The 16,694-nt window shown below is 42.3% G+C and overlaps 1 protein-coding gene across 2 annotated transcripts in view; it reads right to left on the bottom strand.

Annotated features, from left to right (window-relative positions):
- Positions 1 to 16,694, bottom strand: part of FGFRL1 (fibroblast growth factor receptor like 1) — a 154,875-nt gene that overhangs the window by 68,603 nt on the left and 69,578 nt on the right. For both annotated transcript variants that reach the window (XM_015862663.2, XM_032444052.1), the window contains one exon: positions 9,947 to 10,219. In XM_015862663.2, the coding sequence (XP_015718149.1) occupies positions 9,947 to 10,219 (273 nt within the window). The remainder of the gene's footprint in view (positions 1 to 9,946; positions 10,220 to 16,694) is intronic.

Raw genomic sequence — 16,694 nt, forward strand, 5'->3', positions numbered from 1 at the left:
ATTCTGTGGTATCTGATATCTTTTACCACTTAGAGGGGTTTATTTCTCTCTTCATTTCCTCGGCTTCAGTGAGAGCAGCAGGTTCCACCTCATCAGTGCAACTGGAGAAAAACTGACTTTTTATGAGTGGAAACAGTCCAAGAATGGTGGCTTATGCTCTTAACATCCTGACATCTCAACCTCTGAAAGCTGCAGCAGCGCTGCTTCCAGTGGCTGCAGAACACCTTAAAAAGCAGCACAAACTGACAGTGAAAATAAACTACAGTTGCAGCACTGCTGGAGTCTGGCAGCCCTTAACAAATACGGCAGCGTCTGGGTGTTAAAATACATAAATCTGTCATCATTACCAGGCTAAGGGGTCATCATCCTATTCACAAAATAAAAGAACTGTGCATAATCAGTAGGGCAGGGAGTTCAGAACAAAGTACGCCTTTTACAAACTCTCAACTGCTGATAGATGGATGTTTGCAAGGGACTTAATGTCTTTAACAGGGTATGCTCAAGAAGGAGTGTAGGTTTCAGAACTCCTGGGATTAGTGTGTTTTTTTCCTCTGCTTTTCCAAATTTATTGCCAGAACTGTATAACGTAAACACTCAGCTCGTCTGACGAAGAAACCCACGTTATTATAAAGTGAGATGAATCAGAGCAGTCAAGCACAATGCTATTATTCATCATATGTTCTTTCTCTCATCAAACAAAAAAAGAAAGATTGGATTTAAAAATACGTTTATACCCAAATTGACAGAAGGTTGGGTATTTTTTCTAATCTTTTTCTTCATTTTTATTTTTTTAATGCAAATGTCAAATACAGCACAGGAAACCAGATTCTACAGGAATGTAAAAATATACCTCCTCTACAGTCATGCATTTAAACAATCAATGTACCTACTTGCACTGACTGAGAAGCAGTACATGAACAATCAATAGTGTGTGCGTGTGCATTTATGCTTAAAGAAAGAGTCTCCAAAATCAACAGTCAAGTCACACCCTATAAACTAGCCCAACTTCTGCTGTTCTCTCTATAGCAAACATTATGCACTGTACTTTAATTTATAAGTGTGCCTTTTGTGCATTTCTCAGTTAACTGATATGAAGGGGTTGAAATTTAGTTACAAAACACTACTTGTGGTATTTATAGGGCAAACAGGGGACACTGAGTAACAAATGGGGCATGTTGCTCTTTGGCACAGACCTCCTGTAGACACTGCTCAAGAAGCACAACCCAACCTCAGAGTCCCCTGTGCTCAATGTGGCCAGATGAAGTCCAGTTTGTGGCAAGAAGGGACACAAGTGCCAAGGAAATTCTGTCCAAAAAATGGGAGGACAGTGGTAGCAGTAAAAAATTAACAGAAAGATCTTGCTGCTGGGAGAAGCTGATCTAAGATGGTAGGCATGAGGATGGTAGGCATGAGGGAAGGTATCTCAAAACTGCTGATGACAAGGTCTGCAATTAGCATGATGACCTCCCAGTACTCAGGGCAAAATTAAGTGTATTAAGTTGCCCAAGGAGGTTGTGGATGCCCCATCCCTGCAGGCATTCAAGGCCAGGCTGGATGTGGCTCTGGGCAACCTGGTCTGGTGGTTGGTGACCCTGCACATAGCAGGAGGTTGGAACTGGATGATCATTGTGGTCATTTTCAACCCAGGCCATTCTATGATTCTATGAATCAAAAGACCCTTAATAAGAGACCCTACCTTCTATAGGTCTGCTCTCTGCACACATCCATGCCACCTGCTTGGAGGGACTGCTATGGCTTTACTTAGACATGGGACTATTACTAAATGCTACGGACCAGTAGATGTGAGCAGACCAGCAGATGTGCACATTGCTCTGTTTTCACACAGTCTGAAACCCTGCCCATTAGCCCTATGGAGAATTATAACAAAGATAACTCTGATTAACAAACTCAGGCAAAATCTGTTTTTCACCTCAGACATACTGACATAACAATCTAACGTACACCACAAACCCACTGGAGTCAGAGGCCGATTCTATTAGTATCATCTGACAGAAGCCATAAACTGCTCAGATCAAACATGCTTTTAATGTCAGCCTGCCTGGCGTGTACTGCTTTCATTCCCAAACAATATTTGTGCAGCAAACTAAGCTGCAGTTTGATACTTGCATGGGTGTAGCAGCAGCTACACACTCCAAAGCATCTGCAGAGGATTGTGGGCTAAATGCATCCATATGTCCTGCATGCCTCAAATTTACACTGGCTGCAGCTCTGGTCTGCCACAGTCTACCACAGGACGGCGTACAGAGGAAAATTATATATTCATATATATACATATGAATTTCATGCTTACATCCATGGAAAAAACTCTTTTCATTTCCTTTAAATTGTGAACAGGTGTTGTCACCTTCTTAACTTGGCTTCTATGTTACAGCTTCACGAAGGGGAAAAGAAATATACCCAAAACAGTGAGGCTTTTGTTAGCCAGAACATGATGTATTGATAAGCGTACTGTAAAGTTTGTTATAAAATCAAATGAAACTAATAAAATCTAACAAAGATCTTGTAAAAACTGTGGACATTTCACTGAATTAGCACTGTGTTACATTATGGATCTGGACTTGGAAGAAATCAGACTGCTGCCTGTGATGTTTTCCAGCCCTTCACACCTGCACACCAACAGCCATCACTCAAATCTCTTCTTGCTGCATTCTCGACCAGTCATTTTTAGAATGGTTTCAGCTGGTAGTGGCACTCACGTCATCACCTCTTCCTAGAGGTAGGCTTTTCAAGAACGAGTTGCTACAGGCTGCTCTGACATGAAACTAGTACAGAACTCATCAAAATGACTAAAAATAGTAAAATCATTTTTCTCAAACAACCCAGAAATAGCCATCGTTTCATTTTGGAGTATTCCTCTCTCCTCTCCCAGGACAAAACAGACTATAAATGGGATTCCCCAAATGACGAAGACATGAAGCACCAGTGAAACTATTGATAGGACAAGGGGGAAATGCTTCAAACTAAAAGAGGGCATGTTTAGACTGGGTATAAGCAAGAAGTTTTTTACAGCATGGGTAGCGAAGCACTGGCGCAGGCTGCCCAAAGAGGTGGTGGACACCCTTCTCCTTGGGAGACGTTCAAGGTCAGGCTGGATGGGGCTCTGATGGAGCTGTAGGTATCCTTGTTCATTGCATAAAGTTGGACTAGATGACTTTTTAAGAGTCTCTTCTAACTCAAATAATTCTATGATTTCATGAACTTGGGGGATGTGAACACCTTTCAGTTGATTTTTAACATCCAGACCTGTAAGCTTGTACTATCCCTGGACAGTGACAAGGGTGTGTATCTTCATGCCTCAGCTAATAAATACTCGGATGGAAGAGCCTTCGCCTGGGTGAGACAATCATTAGTCAACGATGAGTCACTTCCACTGGAAAAGGAGCTTCATTTCTGACAGAAAAGTCTTTAGCTACGTATTTGCACCAAAACGTGAAAATACTCACGTTTTCTGTGCTTGGCTCCTCTAGTCAAGAGGATCAGTTCATTCACATCACCAGCTTCATGCTAAAAGCTGACACACAGGTTCCCCTTACTCAGCACCACCCCCTAGACAGGCTTTGCTGTGATCCAAAGCCCCGAGCATCAGCACAGATGTCTTGCTGTGCCCCAGTGACACTGCACCATGTGTAGATGAGGACTTGTGCTGTCATTGCAGTTAGTAGGCCTTGAGGAGTACATCAGGTCTCCCCTTTGCAGTGCAGCTCCCAAAGGTCAATTACAAACCGAGCTTTAATTAGCAACATAACCATTACTAAGCATCAGTGACTATGGCCAGATCCTCATCTGGTGTTAATCAGGCTGCGTATGCACAGAAGGCCACCAACGTAGGTCCAGCTGCCTTAACAAATTAAACACAAGAACTTTGTTACTGTTTATTGTCACAAGGAATTCTTCATTTCCATATAACAACTGACTAATCATCATTAGTCATGATTATATGCCCAGTGATCGTGTTAACGGTCCCATGCTGGATGGGCTGCCTTTCCCACTTCGTGCTAATGTAAACGTGCTAAAGCAGGGTTGCTAGTTTCCTACCATGACCAGCACAAGCTTAACCACCTTGTGCTCAAATGCAAAGACTACACTTCTTTTTCCTTTTAAAGCATTGACTCATTTCAGTTTTTGCTTCGCATTAGCAGTCCCTTGGTGCACACACTGCTGACTCAATGTTGATTCACATCTTATTGCTGAGCACATCTCTCTCTGTTCCCTGGAGTTTATTAAGAGGCCAAAATCCAAACATAAATGAATTTGTCATGCTTTTCCAAGATGGCTGGTGGCACCTGACTCTACTCTAGGCTACAAATGTTTTCTCAGCTTTTGCACTATAAATGAGTTCTGAGACACGGATTGATGACTTCATTGGAGAACTGTAATGCAAACCATATTTTACTGTACTTGTCTTTTTTTATTTCACTTGGTATTTTCTACTACTGTGAGCAGAAAAAAAAAGCACATTAGAATAAATATCCATTCAGACATTGCCATGATTTTTATTTTTTTTTTCAGGATACTTATGCTGACAGTTTAAAACAAAAAGGTTATTTTAATGCAAATTTTTCACACATGCCTGTTATCCAAGAGAGCTGCCTCTAGTCAAGTTGTAAAAAGCATAAAGTAGCAGCTGGCTCAGCAGGAAAAAAAACTGCTCTAAAAATAAATCTTCTGATGTCAGGGGGGATTCTCAAAGCAATCAATTGCAGCAGGCAGACAGTAGCCATTTAATAGCAAATTTGATTTGTTTGAAAACAAGATGTAGCTCAGTTTCTCAGTAACGTATCTGACGGTCAGGACAACAAGCTGTGCTCTTCCTGCTGCTCTGTGCTTCAACATTTCCTTGCTCCACAGCCCAAAAGGGAACCACAGAGCTTTGCCACTCGGAGAGCCAGGCAGTGGTAAGAGGAGCATGAACTGGACAGTGATAGATTCTTCCCACAAACCTTTCTCCAAATAAACCCAGAGAAAAAGCAAATCTGACATGCAGGGATGCATGGTAAGAAAGAAAAACACTGGAGTAGCTGTTCCTTGAATATAAATGTTGATCTGAGATAGTGTGCTGAGATGCAATGAAGCAAGATGTCTTATGTAATTGACAAGCATCAAGGGAAGCAAGAAACCTACAGATGCTAGTGCTTCCTAATTTTCTTGCTACAGAAGGTAATAATAAGCATGAATGCAGACACAAAAATAAATACAGAATGTCTGATCTTTCATCACTTGGTTGAGCAGTTGATGCAAGATGAAGTATTTACTGGTAGCACCTGTAGCAATAGCCCTGTGTGTTGCAACGCTGGCACACCTTGCAGGGTTTCACCTAGAACATTTCTGCAAGTAAAAAGCCTTCTGTGTTGTGCATTAGTGAAAGAGGTCATTATGCCACAGCATAAATATTTACTAATAGTCTTTCCTACAGGTGTTCATCAATGAATTTCCCTTCAGAGAATGAGCAGACCTCTGGAACAAGTGATCCTGTTTATTACTGTAGAAAGGGATGGTAGTGGATGTTGTCCAGCGCCCTTCCAGATTGTGAAACCCTTTGCACCAGCATCTGCAGTGTGTGCAGAAGACCATGGCTATTGATGCAATACTGTAAGCAGGAACATTATTTTCCTGTTTTCCTTTATTTCTCACATGACCCACTAAAATCTCAGGGAATCCACATCTGACTGTAAAATCAAAGGATAAGTAGCAAAGCAATCGATGACTTCACTTGGTCCAATTTTTCCTTACTTGCTGCAGTTTGGTGCAGGCTTCAGTTGAACTATCGCTTGGAACTCCTTCCTGCAGAATATGCCTCATTCAGTACATAAGGTGGACAGTGTTCAAATAATAAGCAGTTACTCAATATGTTGTTTCTTCCTCTTTGGCTTTAGGCTTCCTTTTATAGCTTACTGGCAAGGAAGTTTTATTCTGCAGTAAAGAAACCACAGGTTTCAACCAGGAATTTAATAACAAAATAAAGTTAAGTTTCACACCTGTCGATTGTAAACCATCCTTTCTGAATTGATTCAGCTGGGAAAGAGAAAAAGAATAAGAAGAAATAAACCTGTAGTGGGCATTCAAAGATAAGATTTTCATAGGCACACTGTATGAGTAGGTTTTTGGGGAAGTACAGCACATTTCTTTTGATAAGCAACAGATAATTCCCTATAATAAGGAACCATTGTACTTAATAACTGCAATGCAGATTTAATGCTGATTAAAGAAGAGTTCCTCTTCCAACATTAGTAAATCTGTCTGCAGTATAATTGGCATCCCAAATCTTGTGGTAAGCCACAAAAACTATTAAGGCTGGCTAGGAGAGGAAATTGTAGTTTTGACTTATATTGGTTATCTGCTTTTACTGGCTTACATTTCACGCAGGGGTGTATTCGATCAGGATTCCTTGGATCTTTGGGATCTGGGTCCTGCAGTCTGGGAGGATGAAAAAAAAGCAAGGCAGAAACCAATTGCTACCATGTGGGTTGGCAAAACCTTTGTCTGAGAAGATCAAAACCTCAGAATAAGAGAAGATTCCCTTTCAACACAGCAGCAGGAAGATGCTAAATTAGGAAGAAAAGACTTTACTAAGCAATGTGGAGGAGGAGTAGTGTGGGATTTAAGAAGTTTAGACTCAACTCTGAGCCACATCTCATATTTTCTATGGTCTTGAATTAACTACTTGATCTCTCTTTACCTTGATTACCATCTGTAAAAACCCAGCAATCCTTCTCATCCACACATGCAGACTGGAAGTTCTCCAGCCAGGCAACGTGTAGATATGAGACAGGCAGAGGCAGCCCCAAGTTTGCTGTACTCATGCACTGAGCCAGCTGGTTGTAAGCAAGACCTGGCACGAGAGTCACAGGTGTCATTAGAAGAGGCTTAAACCCACATTATTACATTTCACAAAGACCAGCTTGACAAATAAACATGGGAGCTCACCTCTGCCTCCCACTGATGTCAGTGGATCCACTGATCTTTTTTCTTATGTACAGTGTCACAAACTTTTCTTGGCTCTCTGTTGTACTATGATGAATACAGGGATTAATTGAAGTTAATATTATTAAGAGTGACATAGTACTGAATGCAGAGAGGTTCAGCACAGCTAAACTTTAGCTTCTGCTCTCTGTAGGGTCTCGAGTAAGCCCTCAGGTTAACCTTCTGCACTTTATAACATGTATACATGTATAACATGTATAACATAGCAGTTACAGTTCTTCACTTGCCAGTGGCGTGGAAGAAGTCAGTTAAAACTGTATAACGTAACTAGGAAATCCTTAAATAAGCTACTGTATGGATTTCAGATATCACTACTGAAATTCCAAGAATGTTTCCATACCAAAATAGAATGCTTTTTTTTTTTTTTTTAATACTGTTTAATGAATACTTTGATTCTGTTCTAGATTTAATATCTTAACCACCTTGCCTATGTCCGACACCTGCATGGTTTATACGCATTAGGTGTCAGCAGTAAAGCTGTTTATAGGAGGGTTTTTCTCCTTTGAAGAAGCTGGAGAATGAGAGCCCATGTGGATCAAAAGGCCACTGTGCCTAATGAAGTTTGTGCTCTCCGGAACACAAACAAAACAGCTCCATCAATTTGATCTTCATCCTCAAAACCGACATGTGGTTGGTTTTAAAACACTGCCTCCTTCTCAAAGATCAACAAAGGACCTTTCTCAACCAAAAGCATTTTCACCAGGGTGAACATGAGCATCTGGCTAAAGCATTAAATGCCTGCATCCTTTGAAAGAATAAGTCACTGATACTTTGTGTTCACTTGAAGACCTTGGAAAGAAAGGCACTGGGGGAACATTTGTTTTCAGGGAAACTCTTGTAGCGAAAAGAAACTGGTTTGAACATTGCATGAACACTTATGTATCACTGGAGATGAGTGACAGCAATAATACATTAAAAATGGCCTGAGCAACAATGCACAAAGGTACACTGCGAGACAAGGTAGAAAGCTGCAAAGACTAAGAATTACAGTCTTTAGCCAGTATCATAATAAGGACGCAAAGAGATGAACAATAACTCAGTCCATACGCCTGCCACGCATTTAGTTTAAAGTTACCCTTTTCTTGGCACTTGGTTATCAATATTTGTTTGCATAGCGTTCAATCTCACACCCACAGAGGCTGGTGGGAGCTTGCTATTTCCTTCCATAGCTGTGTGATGAGGCCCCAAATAACTGGTGTTTGTGCTTAAGGCTTTTCAGTGCCAAATATAATGAACACTATTGTTCTTGATACAATTTAATTTGATAATCCAATTTCCCTGACCAACTGAACTGCAATTTTTGCCTCAGTCTTTCCTGAATACAAGTCAGCTTTTACCCCATGCCTCCTCGTTTTTCCCTCTCATTTCTCTTTCAGTCATGCTACCAAGGGCCTTCTTTGTCTTACTGTTACTGAAAAGCCACTTTGCCTTGGAATCACAGCAGCCAGCTTGGATCCTGAATGTTACAGAAGGCAAAGGATGACAGATATTAAAGTTTTTGGCAATCTCTATGTACAGCACAATCATGACTGAAGCAGTTTCCTCTAACATTCTCTTCTCCACACTAAATAGTCTGGAAACCATGTCCAAGAGTCTGCAGAGGCAATAACCTTTACAAATGATTTTCACTTCACCCTTTCAGCTCAGAGTAGCAGTAAAGAAAGGAAGTACAAGGAAAGGAATGTGTATGAAGAAAACCAAGCCACAAAGAGTATGTAAGCTATAATCTGGCTTTTACAGTTTTACATCAGTGATGCTACAGGAGTTGTACTGCAAGAGTGTTCCCTCACCTAAGTACCTCTCTCCTGATAAGACACAAATGTTCTGGTTTCTTTCCCACGTTAGCTTTGCAAAGTGCATTCACCAAGAATCACCCTGTTATCGGGTGATAATCCTTTACCAAGCAGTGTCAAGTGTTTGCTACATGCTCGGAGTCCATAGCAGTCCTCCTACTAAGAATGGGAAGAAGAACAATTTGGAAAGAAACACATAGGCCGAGTGCCAACCACTAGGATGGAGCCCTAACCTCCATCTTCACTTTTACTATCCAAGGACAAACAGAACTCTGTGGACCAGATACTAGGAGTGCTGACCTGGCAATAGCATCAGCAAGTTGCCTTATTTCCTCTCTCTTTGTAACATTTCCTTTTGCTCCTTCAGTATCCGCCAGCTTGTCAAGTGTAATCCAAATCCAGCCTCTTCCCAGCTCTTTCCCTCCATAGACAAAGAGTAATGAGCACATTTCTGTGGCAGCCACACCAGAGGAATCTCTGATTATCCAGAGAAGTTTCTCTGGGGACCTTCAGGAATGCTTACCCTAAAATCCCATCACCAGGCCAAGTTCTGGGCCAGTCAAAAGCACAACCAGAGAACTGTTCACTTTATCATGGGATCACCAAGCTTTTTAAATCCTGCTTCCATCAATTTAATTTCTCAGCAACTGAGCACCCCTGAGTCATATACTGTCTCTGAACCTTTTTTTAACCTAAATATTATTACTCCTAAAGATAACAACACTTCACAAAAGCTCAGTATGTGGATCTTCCAGCTGTATATTTTTTTATAGGTACCTTAATGTTTGTTTTGAGAACTACCCCATTCCAACAGCAAACATAAAGATCAGCGTGACCTCTCCTTATCACACAGCCTTTCCTGTGTGGAATTCATTGTGATCTAGACCCTAGTGACTATTGCATCATTTCTGTTTATTTGTAACCTTTGGCACTGTGTAATCTTATCTGCCCACAGCCGGCTGCAGCAGAAGATGTGCAGAAACACAGCCAGCTCTGGCAGTACTCAAACACTGGAAGGATCCACTTAAGAGTGGAGATCAGTCAATGATTAGCAAAGTAAACCTACAATCACTGACAGCTACCCAAAAATCAATTTGTCCTCTCCTCCCTGCAGGGAAAGTGAGGCTTGGTGTTTATTTAGCTTTACTCACCTATCACAATGAGGGTGTAGTTCACGTTGGTGCTGCCGAAACCATTGGTGGCTTTGCAAATGTAGGTTCCCGCATCTTCACTCTCAACCTCTTTGATTTTCAGTCCTTGCTGAAGGATCCGGAACCTCGTCCAACCACTGTGGATGGTACGTCCATCCTTCATCCACATGGTGAGGGGTGGGGGATCGCCCTCCACTGGGCACAGGAGCTTGATGGTCCTGCCCAGCCTCACTGACTGACGGTGGATCACTTTATCTGCAATCCTCGGGGGGCCTAAGAAAGAGAAGAGAGAAGTAGAGTCGTTATTGCTTTTGCCATGACACTACATTGACTGCCACACAGAGATACAGCAATAAGTGCTCACAAAAATATTTTAGACCTAAAAATGCAGGTGATTATAGAGGGGAATATCAAGAGAGATTCCAGTTTGTGCTAAACCTGAAGCAACATCTTCACCATCAGCAGCAGCTCACACTATTCCACAGCTCTAACACACCAGGAAAGTGCAATCCTCTCTTCCTTTCCCAAAGCTGACTTGCTATAGCAAGAAGGAGCTTTACGCTCAAACTGTTCAGCTGTATTTGGTAAAGCAACTGTGGTTGTTTTAAACTCAACACCAATCCTGAAGGCAAAATTAGTAACAGCACCGGTACTTAAAACAAAACACTTCCCCCCCCTCAAAAAGTTATAGCCCTTTCATGTTATACATACAGTAATTCCCTTTAATAGTCACCACATGGGCTTTATCTGAGACGCATAAGCCTGCAGTTGTCAGACATGAAGCATTCATTGGATAATGCTTCACCAAAGCACAGCGTAGCCTGATGCACAAACACTGCTTGCAGTCCAGAAGAGGATATATTCATAAATTGTCTTTGCAACCCTGCAGGATTCCCCCAACTGTCAAATGTTTGTTCTTTGCAAAAGGTGATAATTTCATGCACAACAGGGAGTCCCTGATATGCTACAGAGAGAACACACTGGTCACCACGTGATAACAGGATGCATCCGGACAGGCCAATAAGTAAAAAAAGAAGTGATAGAGACTCCAACAGTAGGAATGGTCCCATAGCTGAATTCAACCTGGAATCACTTCCCCGGGCTCTGAAAAACTGAAACAGTTTCCTTTTGCAGCATCTGCCTTTTTCATTAATCAGTCCATTGCACAAGCTCAAAATGCAATAGCAATGCTCTTCCCAGAATACTGTATTAATGGGTGTGATAATAAGTGCCCTGCTCTTGCATAAGGACAGAATGTTTTGCTAAGGATTGCTAATGCTGAGTTGCACCCAAACCCACAAGATGTTTGTGGGATTTGAAGCTGCTCCTTGGTGTTTTGTTTCTGTTTCTAGTGTTTTGCAGGATAGGACTCACTTGGGGCAAACTACAGAGTTCACATTTGCACTTCCTCATGACTAATTCCTATTATTTTAGTGTCTGCCAGAATTTTCTCCAGTATGACTAAGGCAGCACATACAGCCCAGTTCAGGGGTCACTACAGAGCTGCTGTCACAGTTGCTCCCATGAATTTCACAGCTTTGCTGGTGAACAGAAGTGCTGCTCAAGCTGAGAAAAGAGGCAGGAATTAGTGCAAAACTCATCAATTAGCTTAACGAAGAGTCTGGTTAAAGCAGAGTGGCTTAGTTTAGACAGATGCATTCAGGAGATCTGTTGAAGTCTCAAAGAAGGGATATATTGAGAGCCACATATTCTGAAAATCTCACTCCCAGGCAAAGATCCCACCATCACAGACACATGTGGAACAGGATATTGGAACTAATGGTACACCAAGGGAAATGGCAAAACACCGTGAGAAATCCTGCCTGGTCAGAGCTTTCTGAGCACTGGAAGCCACACTGTTGATACTTTTTAGTGTGAGGAACCTCCAACCAGCTCTGTGGATGGGAAAATAATACTGAGATCCTTTGAATGCTGATCTGACACAAGCCACGTCGCTGAATCTTTTAAAGAAGAGATCCACCCACCAGGAGGAACTGTGCCTGTTGGCTTAAAGAAGCAGAATTCACTCACAGCAGATGAGGATCCAGCCCCAAATCCTTCTATGTTACTCGGGATAAAGTAAAATTCTGGGTTGCCTTTTGGAAAGGTCCTCCCTGACTCAGAGCCCCGCCAAGTCAAGTGGAACCTCAAGAGTAGCTTCATTACAATTTACTTGCAAGCCAGGAAACTACTCAGTGCATATTCAGATTGCAAAAGCAGACCTATAATTAGTGCTGGGGGAAAATGTTTGGTGAGGGGCAAGCAGGGACAGTGGAGAGCAAGCACCCTCCTCCCTGTAGCTCCTTCAAAACCCTTTTCCTTCCGACATTCACGTTGACTCCTGATGAATTTTGAGACCTGGAGGAGTCAGATAGTTTCCCAGTCACGTCATGTCCCTCATTGAGGCGGGCTGCACAAGCAGCTCTCCTGATGGCACCGGGGTTGCCTCTGGATCTGTCACATGGTTGGGTCAGCGAAAAGCTTGGTCCTCCTAAATGCCATTTTCCTTTGATTGACCTTTCATTCTGAGGAACTGTTGGATCGCTCGCAGTCATAGGATCTACTCGCAGACCTTTGTGACATTTAGTGAAGGGTGTATTTCGCAGAGCCTTTCCGTCTGAAAAGCAAAACACCAGTGGAGTTCTCTGCAACCCCCTCCCCCTCGATCAGCCCCTCTGATGGCTTTTTTCTTGCTATGAATTTTTTGGGGTACAGCTCATGCACTCCTCAATACAATATGGATGCAGGCATGGATGCTAAAATCTCCCTTCCGCTCATTGGTGCTGTCAGTATTTTTATTTTACTACCCATCATCTTTGTAATAATAACTTTCCATGGAAGCACTATTCTCCCTCTGCAATCAGTGCTTTCACATATACCGGAGGTTTCAGAGTCCTTGGCAAGCCAGCAAGAGCCAGTCCTCCCATGGATATTCACAGCAAAAGCAAACGTTGATATCATCATAGAATAGCTTGGGTTGGAAGGGACCTCAAAGATCATCAAGCTCCAACCCCTCTGCCAGAGGCAGGGCTGCCAACCTCCAGATCTAATACTAGACCAGGCTGCCCATCACTGATCTCTGCCTCTCTTTCTAACATACCAGCATCTTCTGAGTCTTATTTCACTACTTAGCTGTGCAGGTCTGCCTTGAGACTACAACAGGGACAGATAAATGCTTTTCAAGCCAGGATACACGATGGCACATCTCACCAGCAGTGTTTGGAGGGCAGAGAGCGGGGAAGGGGATGAGTGTTTTGCAATAAGTTTTCTGCCACATCCCCTAGCACAGCATGACATACCATGGAAATCCCACAGCATCCAGAGAGAAACACATTCCACCTCCAAATCTATGCATTAAGCTGCCCAGAACTGCTCAGGTCCTCTGTGATTTCTAGGGCTTCTCTATGGCAGTTTCATCTTCTGTTAAACAAAGTTAGTAAAAGGAGAGAGTAAAAAGATGCTATGCACCCCAGTATCTCAAATGAACCACTGGTACTGAAGTAAGCTCCCCAGCTCAAGGAATCATCCCATAATATCCTGGAGTGCTGCTGACAACTACCAGTTCTCCCATGGCAATGATCTGAAGACATCTACAGGCTGCTACACATGCAGCTGACAGCAAACTTAAAGGCTGAGTGCTGGATGCTGCCAACTCCCCACCCTTTGATGCTGCTGGTTTCTGCCTCATGCTAAAATACTGACCTAAAAAGCTGATGCAATCACTCCCCAGGCAGCCGGGGTCACAGTTTCAAGCCTTTCTAGATCCCAGCTTTGGATTCTCCACAAGCAGAGGTGATGAAATGGATTTGGGGATCAATACCCTACAGCTACTTGTTGTAGAGATGTTCTCACCTAGTCTGTGGGTTGGGCATTCCAGCAATGCCAGAAGAGTTTAAAAAGTCTATAGAGAATTGTTTTAAAACTTGAAATGATTTTAAGACAGATTATTAAAATATTTAACATAGACATCTACCAAAGCAGACCTTTCAATGCCAATATACATTATCCTTCCAGATCAATCCCTCTATCTTTACACTTATCTATTACTCATGAACCAATTGCCACGTGACAGGATTCATGGGCAAAAGCACAACACTGGGTGCTTTCAAACAGAGCAGGAGAGAGCAGTGTTTGTCATTCCTGGTTGGAAATTCTGAATTCCTACTCCATACCTCCCTCATTTCTCAGCCACTGGGCAGTGCTTCTTGAAATAGACCAGCTTTTGTAAGTGCTGAGAATCTGCAGCCTCTGCTCCTCCTGGAGTGAGAGACCTTAACGCAGTGTTTTTTCCATGGGACATAGGAGAAGAGCTCAAAGGAGAGGCTGTAGGTGGGTATTCCACCAAAACTGCTGATGCAGGTTTTTGCACGCTTCTATAGTTGGGAGTGGAATGGTGGGGAGAGAAAACAAACACCATTCCTTGTTTCTTTCAGCTCTCCATTCTGCAGAGGCAGCTCTCTATGGTTACTGGGTGCTGCTGAGAACAGCCCTTTAAGCCACACCAGGCTGGCAGGGTGCAGCTGACCTCAACAGCCCAGGCAAACAGAAGGAGCTGGTGCAATAAATTACACCCGCCCTCAACACAAACCCCGCAGGGACTGGTCTCCTTCATTCCCCTTGTCCTCAGCCCTAAGGTTTGATGGATTCATTTCTTAATATTTGGGCTGCGGGGGAAGGGTGGGGCTTGACATCCATGGATGTAACTAGGGAAGAAGTGACAGGAATGCAGCTGCCTTCCCTGTGCCTGGTTGTTATTCTTTCTCCAAATACAAACTAAATATAACTTTGCCCCATACCATTCAAATCATTTTCATTACTAGAAGGGATCATGCCTGGAGTTCCAAGGGCCAGGGTGCAATCAGGCTTAAAATATAATTTAAACAATCCCTACCCACCAAGTTATTTTCCTGCTTTTAGTTTGCAAATACATAGGAGTACACTCAGAAAGAACACAGTCCCAACCAGATGTCACGTTTTCTGCTCAAGATCATATAAGTCCAGTCAAACATTAACAAGGAAATGCTGTGATCACCTCATTTGTTTTAAATATTTCTGCTCATGTACACGCAGACAAGTGTGCAGATTTATTTGCCTCATTTACAAATACAAGCAACTGGAATTTCCATTCTGTTCCATTATATAAAAGACAGATCCTACACCTGTCTTACTGAACAGCTGGTCAATTTTCAATTTATATCCAGCAATTCTGCTCTCTACTATCCTATACCACGGAAAAGCCCCACTTGCTGCTGCGTTGCTGACACTACTTTACAAGCATTCCTGCTCTTGTTGCCACATCTCAGCAAAGGGGTTGTGTAAAACTTAAAAAGCCTCCCTGCTTTTTCTTTTTCCAGGAAGCAGCAAAAACAATTTCTAGAAGTATATTTAAGACACAACAGTGGAATAGTCTGGAGCTTCCTGTCCACATTTCTCACAGTCAAAAACACACACACATGTAATTATATTTTCCTGGACTGCACTGCAAAGTTCACGCACTCATTCAACTCATACATGTAGTAAACATGATTTATAGCTCTGTGTGAAAAACCTCCAGATATATGGTGTTTTGATAGCGACTCAAACCTAGCACTATAATTTAGTAACACCTAGCAGTGAAAGCTAAATGATTTCCCACTCCACATTCCTAACTTTCCATGAACCCCTTTTTACTGCTAACCTGGGGAGGAGATACTGCTTCTCCAATTGTTTGGACTTAGCCTTGTTATTCCTTGAACTGAACTGCACACAAACTTCAAGCTTCACATATGGTGAACACACCAGCACTGACCCACATCCTAAGAGACCGTTTGCCATGATACAGTTCAAAGTGAACTTTATTAACACATTAAACATAATTACAAGGAGGAAATTCCAAGGAAGGTCAACCAGCCTGGACAGTTTCTTGGAATGGAAAGTAATTTATAATATCCACATACTGTATTGTAAAGTTTATAAAGAAGTTAAATAAGTTTTAAGAGCCCCATGGGTTAAGTATATTTTATTATTTAATACCAAACACATTCACTTTCCATGAAGATAAGATTTCTTTTGAAGTTCTGCGTTAGCAAATTAGCAAAGTCTTTTACCACAAAGCACCCAAAACAACCCATCAATGCGTACAAGAAATTAACATCAGGGACCCAGGTGCCACAGACAACATGTGTCCTACACAGAGAATACAGCAAAACACAGAAATCTTCCACTATGACAATGAGGTGAAGGAGCTGGACAAGGGCCACTAACCAAACCACTTGTTCAGCGTGAGCCCAATCTCTTAAACCATTTGACGCAACGTTTGGCCTTCACTGTACTCATCACTGCCAAACTTTGTCCTCCAAAGTCCTCCTTGCAAGGGAGGCTCGCAGCAGAAACAACTTCTGTCACCTCTTCCGTGTTTCAGAATTAACATGGATGGTTGTACAGAATCATCTAAAAGTCAAGTTTTAAACTTGACTCGATGAATTTGAGGAATCCATGGGACTGTAAATCTCTGCTAAGAGTAGGAGCTTAACCCGTTCTAATAGTCTGCAATGTCAGCATGAGGTTTAAGCGCTCCTTGCACTCTTCATACACTACAATTATCATTATTTGCATTGACAGTCAAGTTGTAACATTGGGTTGAAGGCTCACCATACTGAGGGCTTGACAAACACCTACCAAAAAGAGACTCCCAAAAGGAAGGATTTACAAGCAATGATGGCAAAATCTTAATTAACACTATTATGTGTTCCTCAAAGGTCCGTGCCCA

Source organism: Coturnix japonica, chromosome 4 (assembly GCF_001577835.2).
Source record: "Coturnix japonica isolate 7356 chromosome 4, Coturnix japonica 2.1, whole genome shotgun sequence".
Taxonomy (NCBI): Eukaryota; Metazoa; Chordata; class Aves; order Galliformes; family Phasianidae; genus Coturnix; species Coturnix japonica.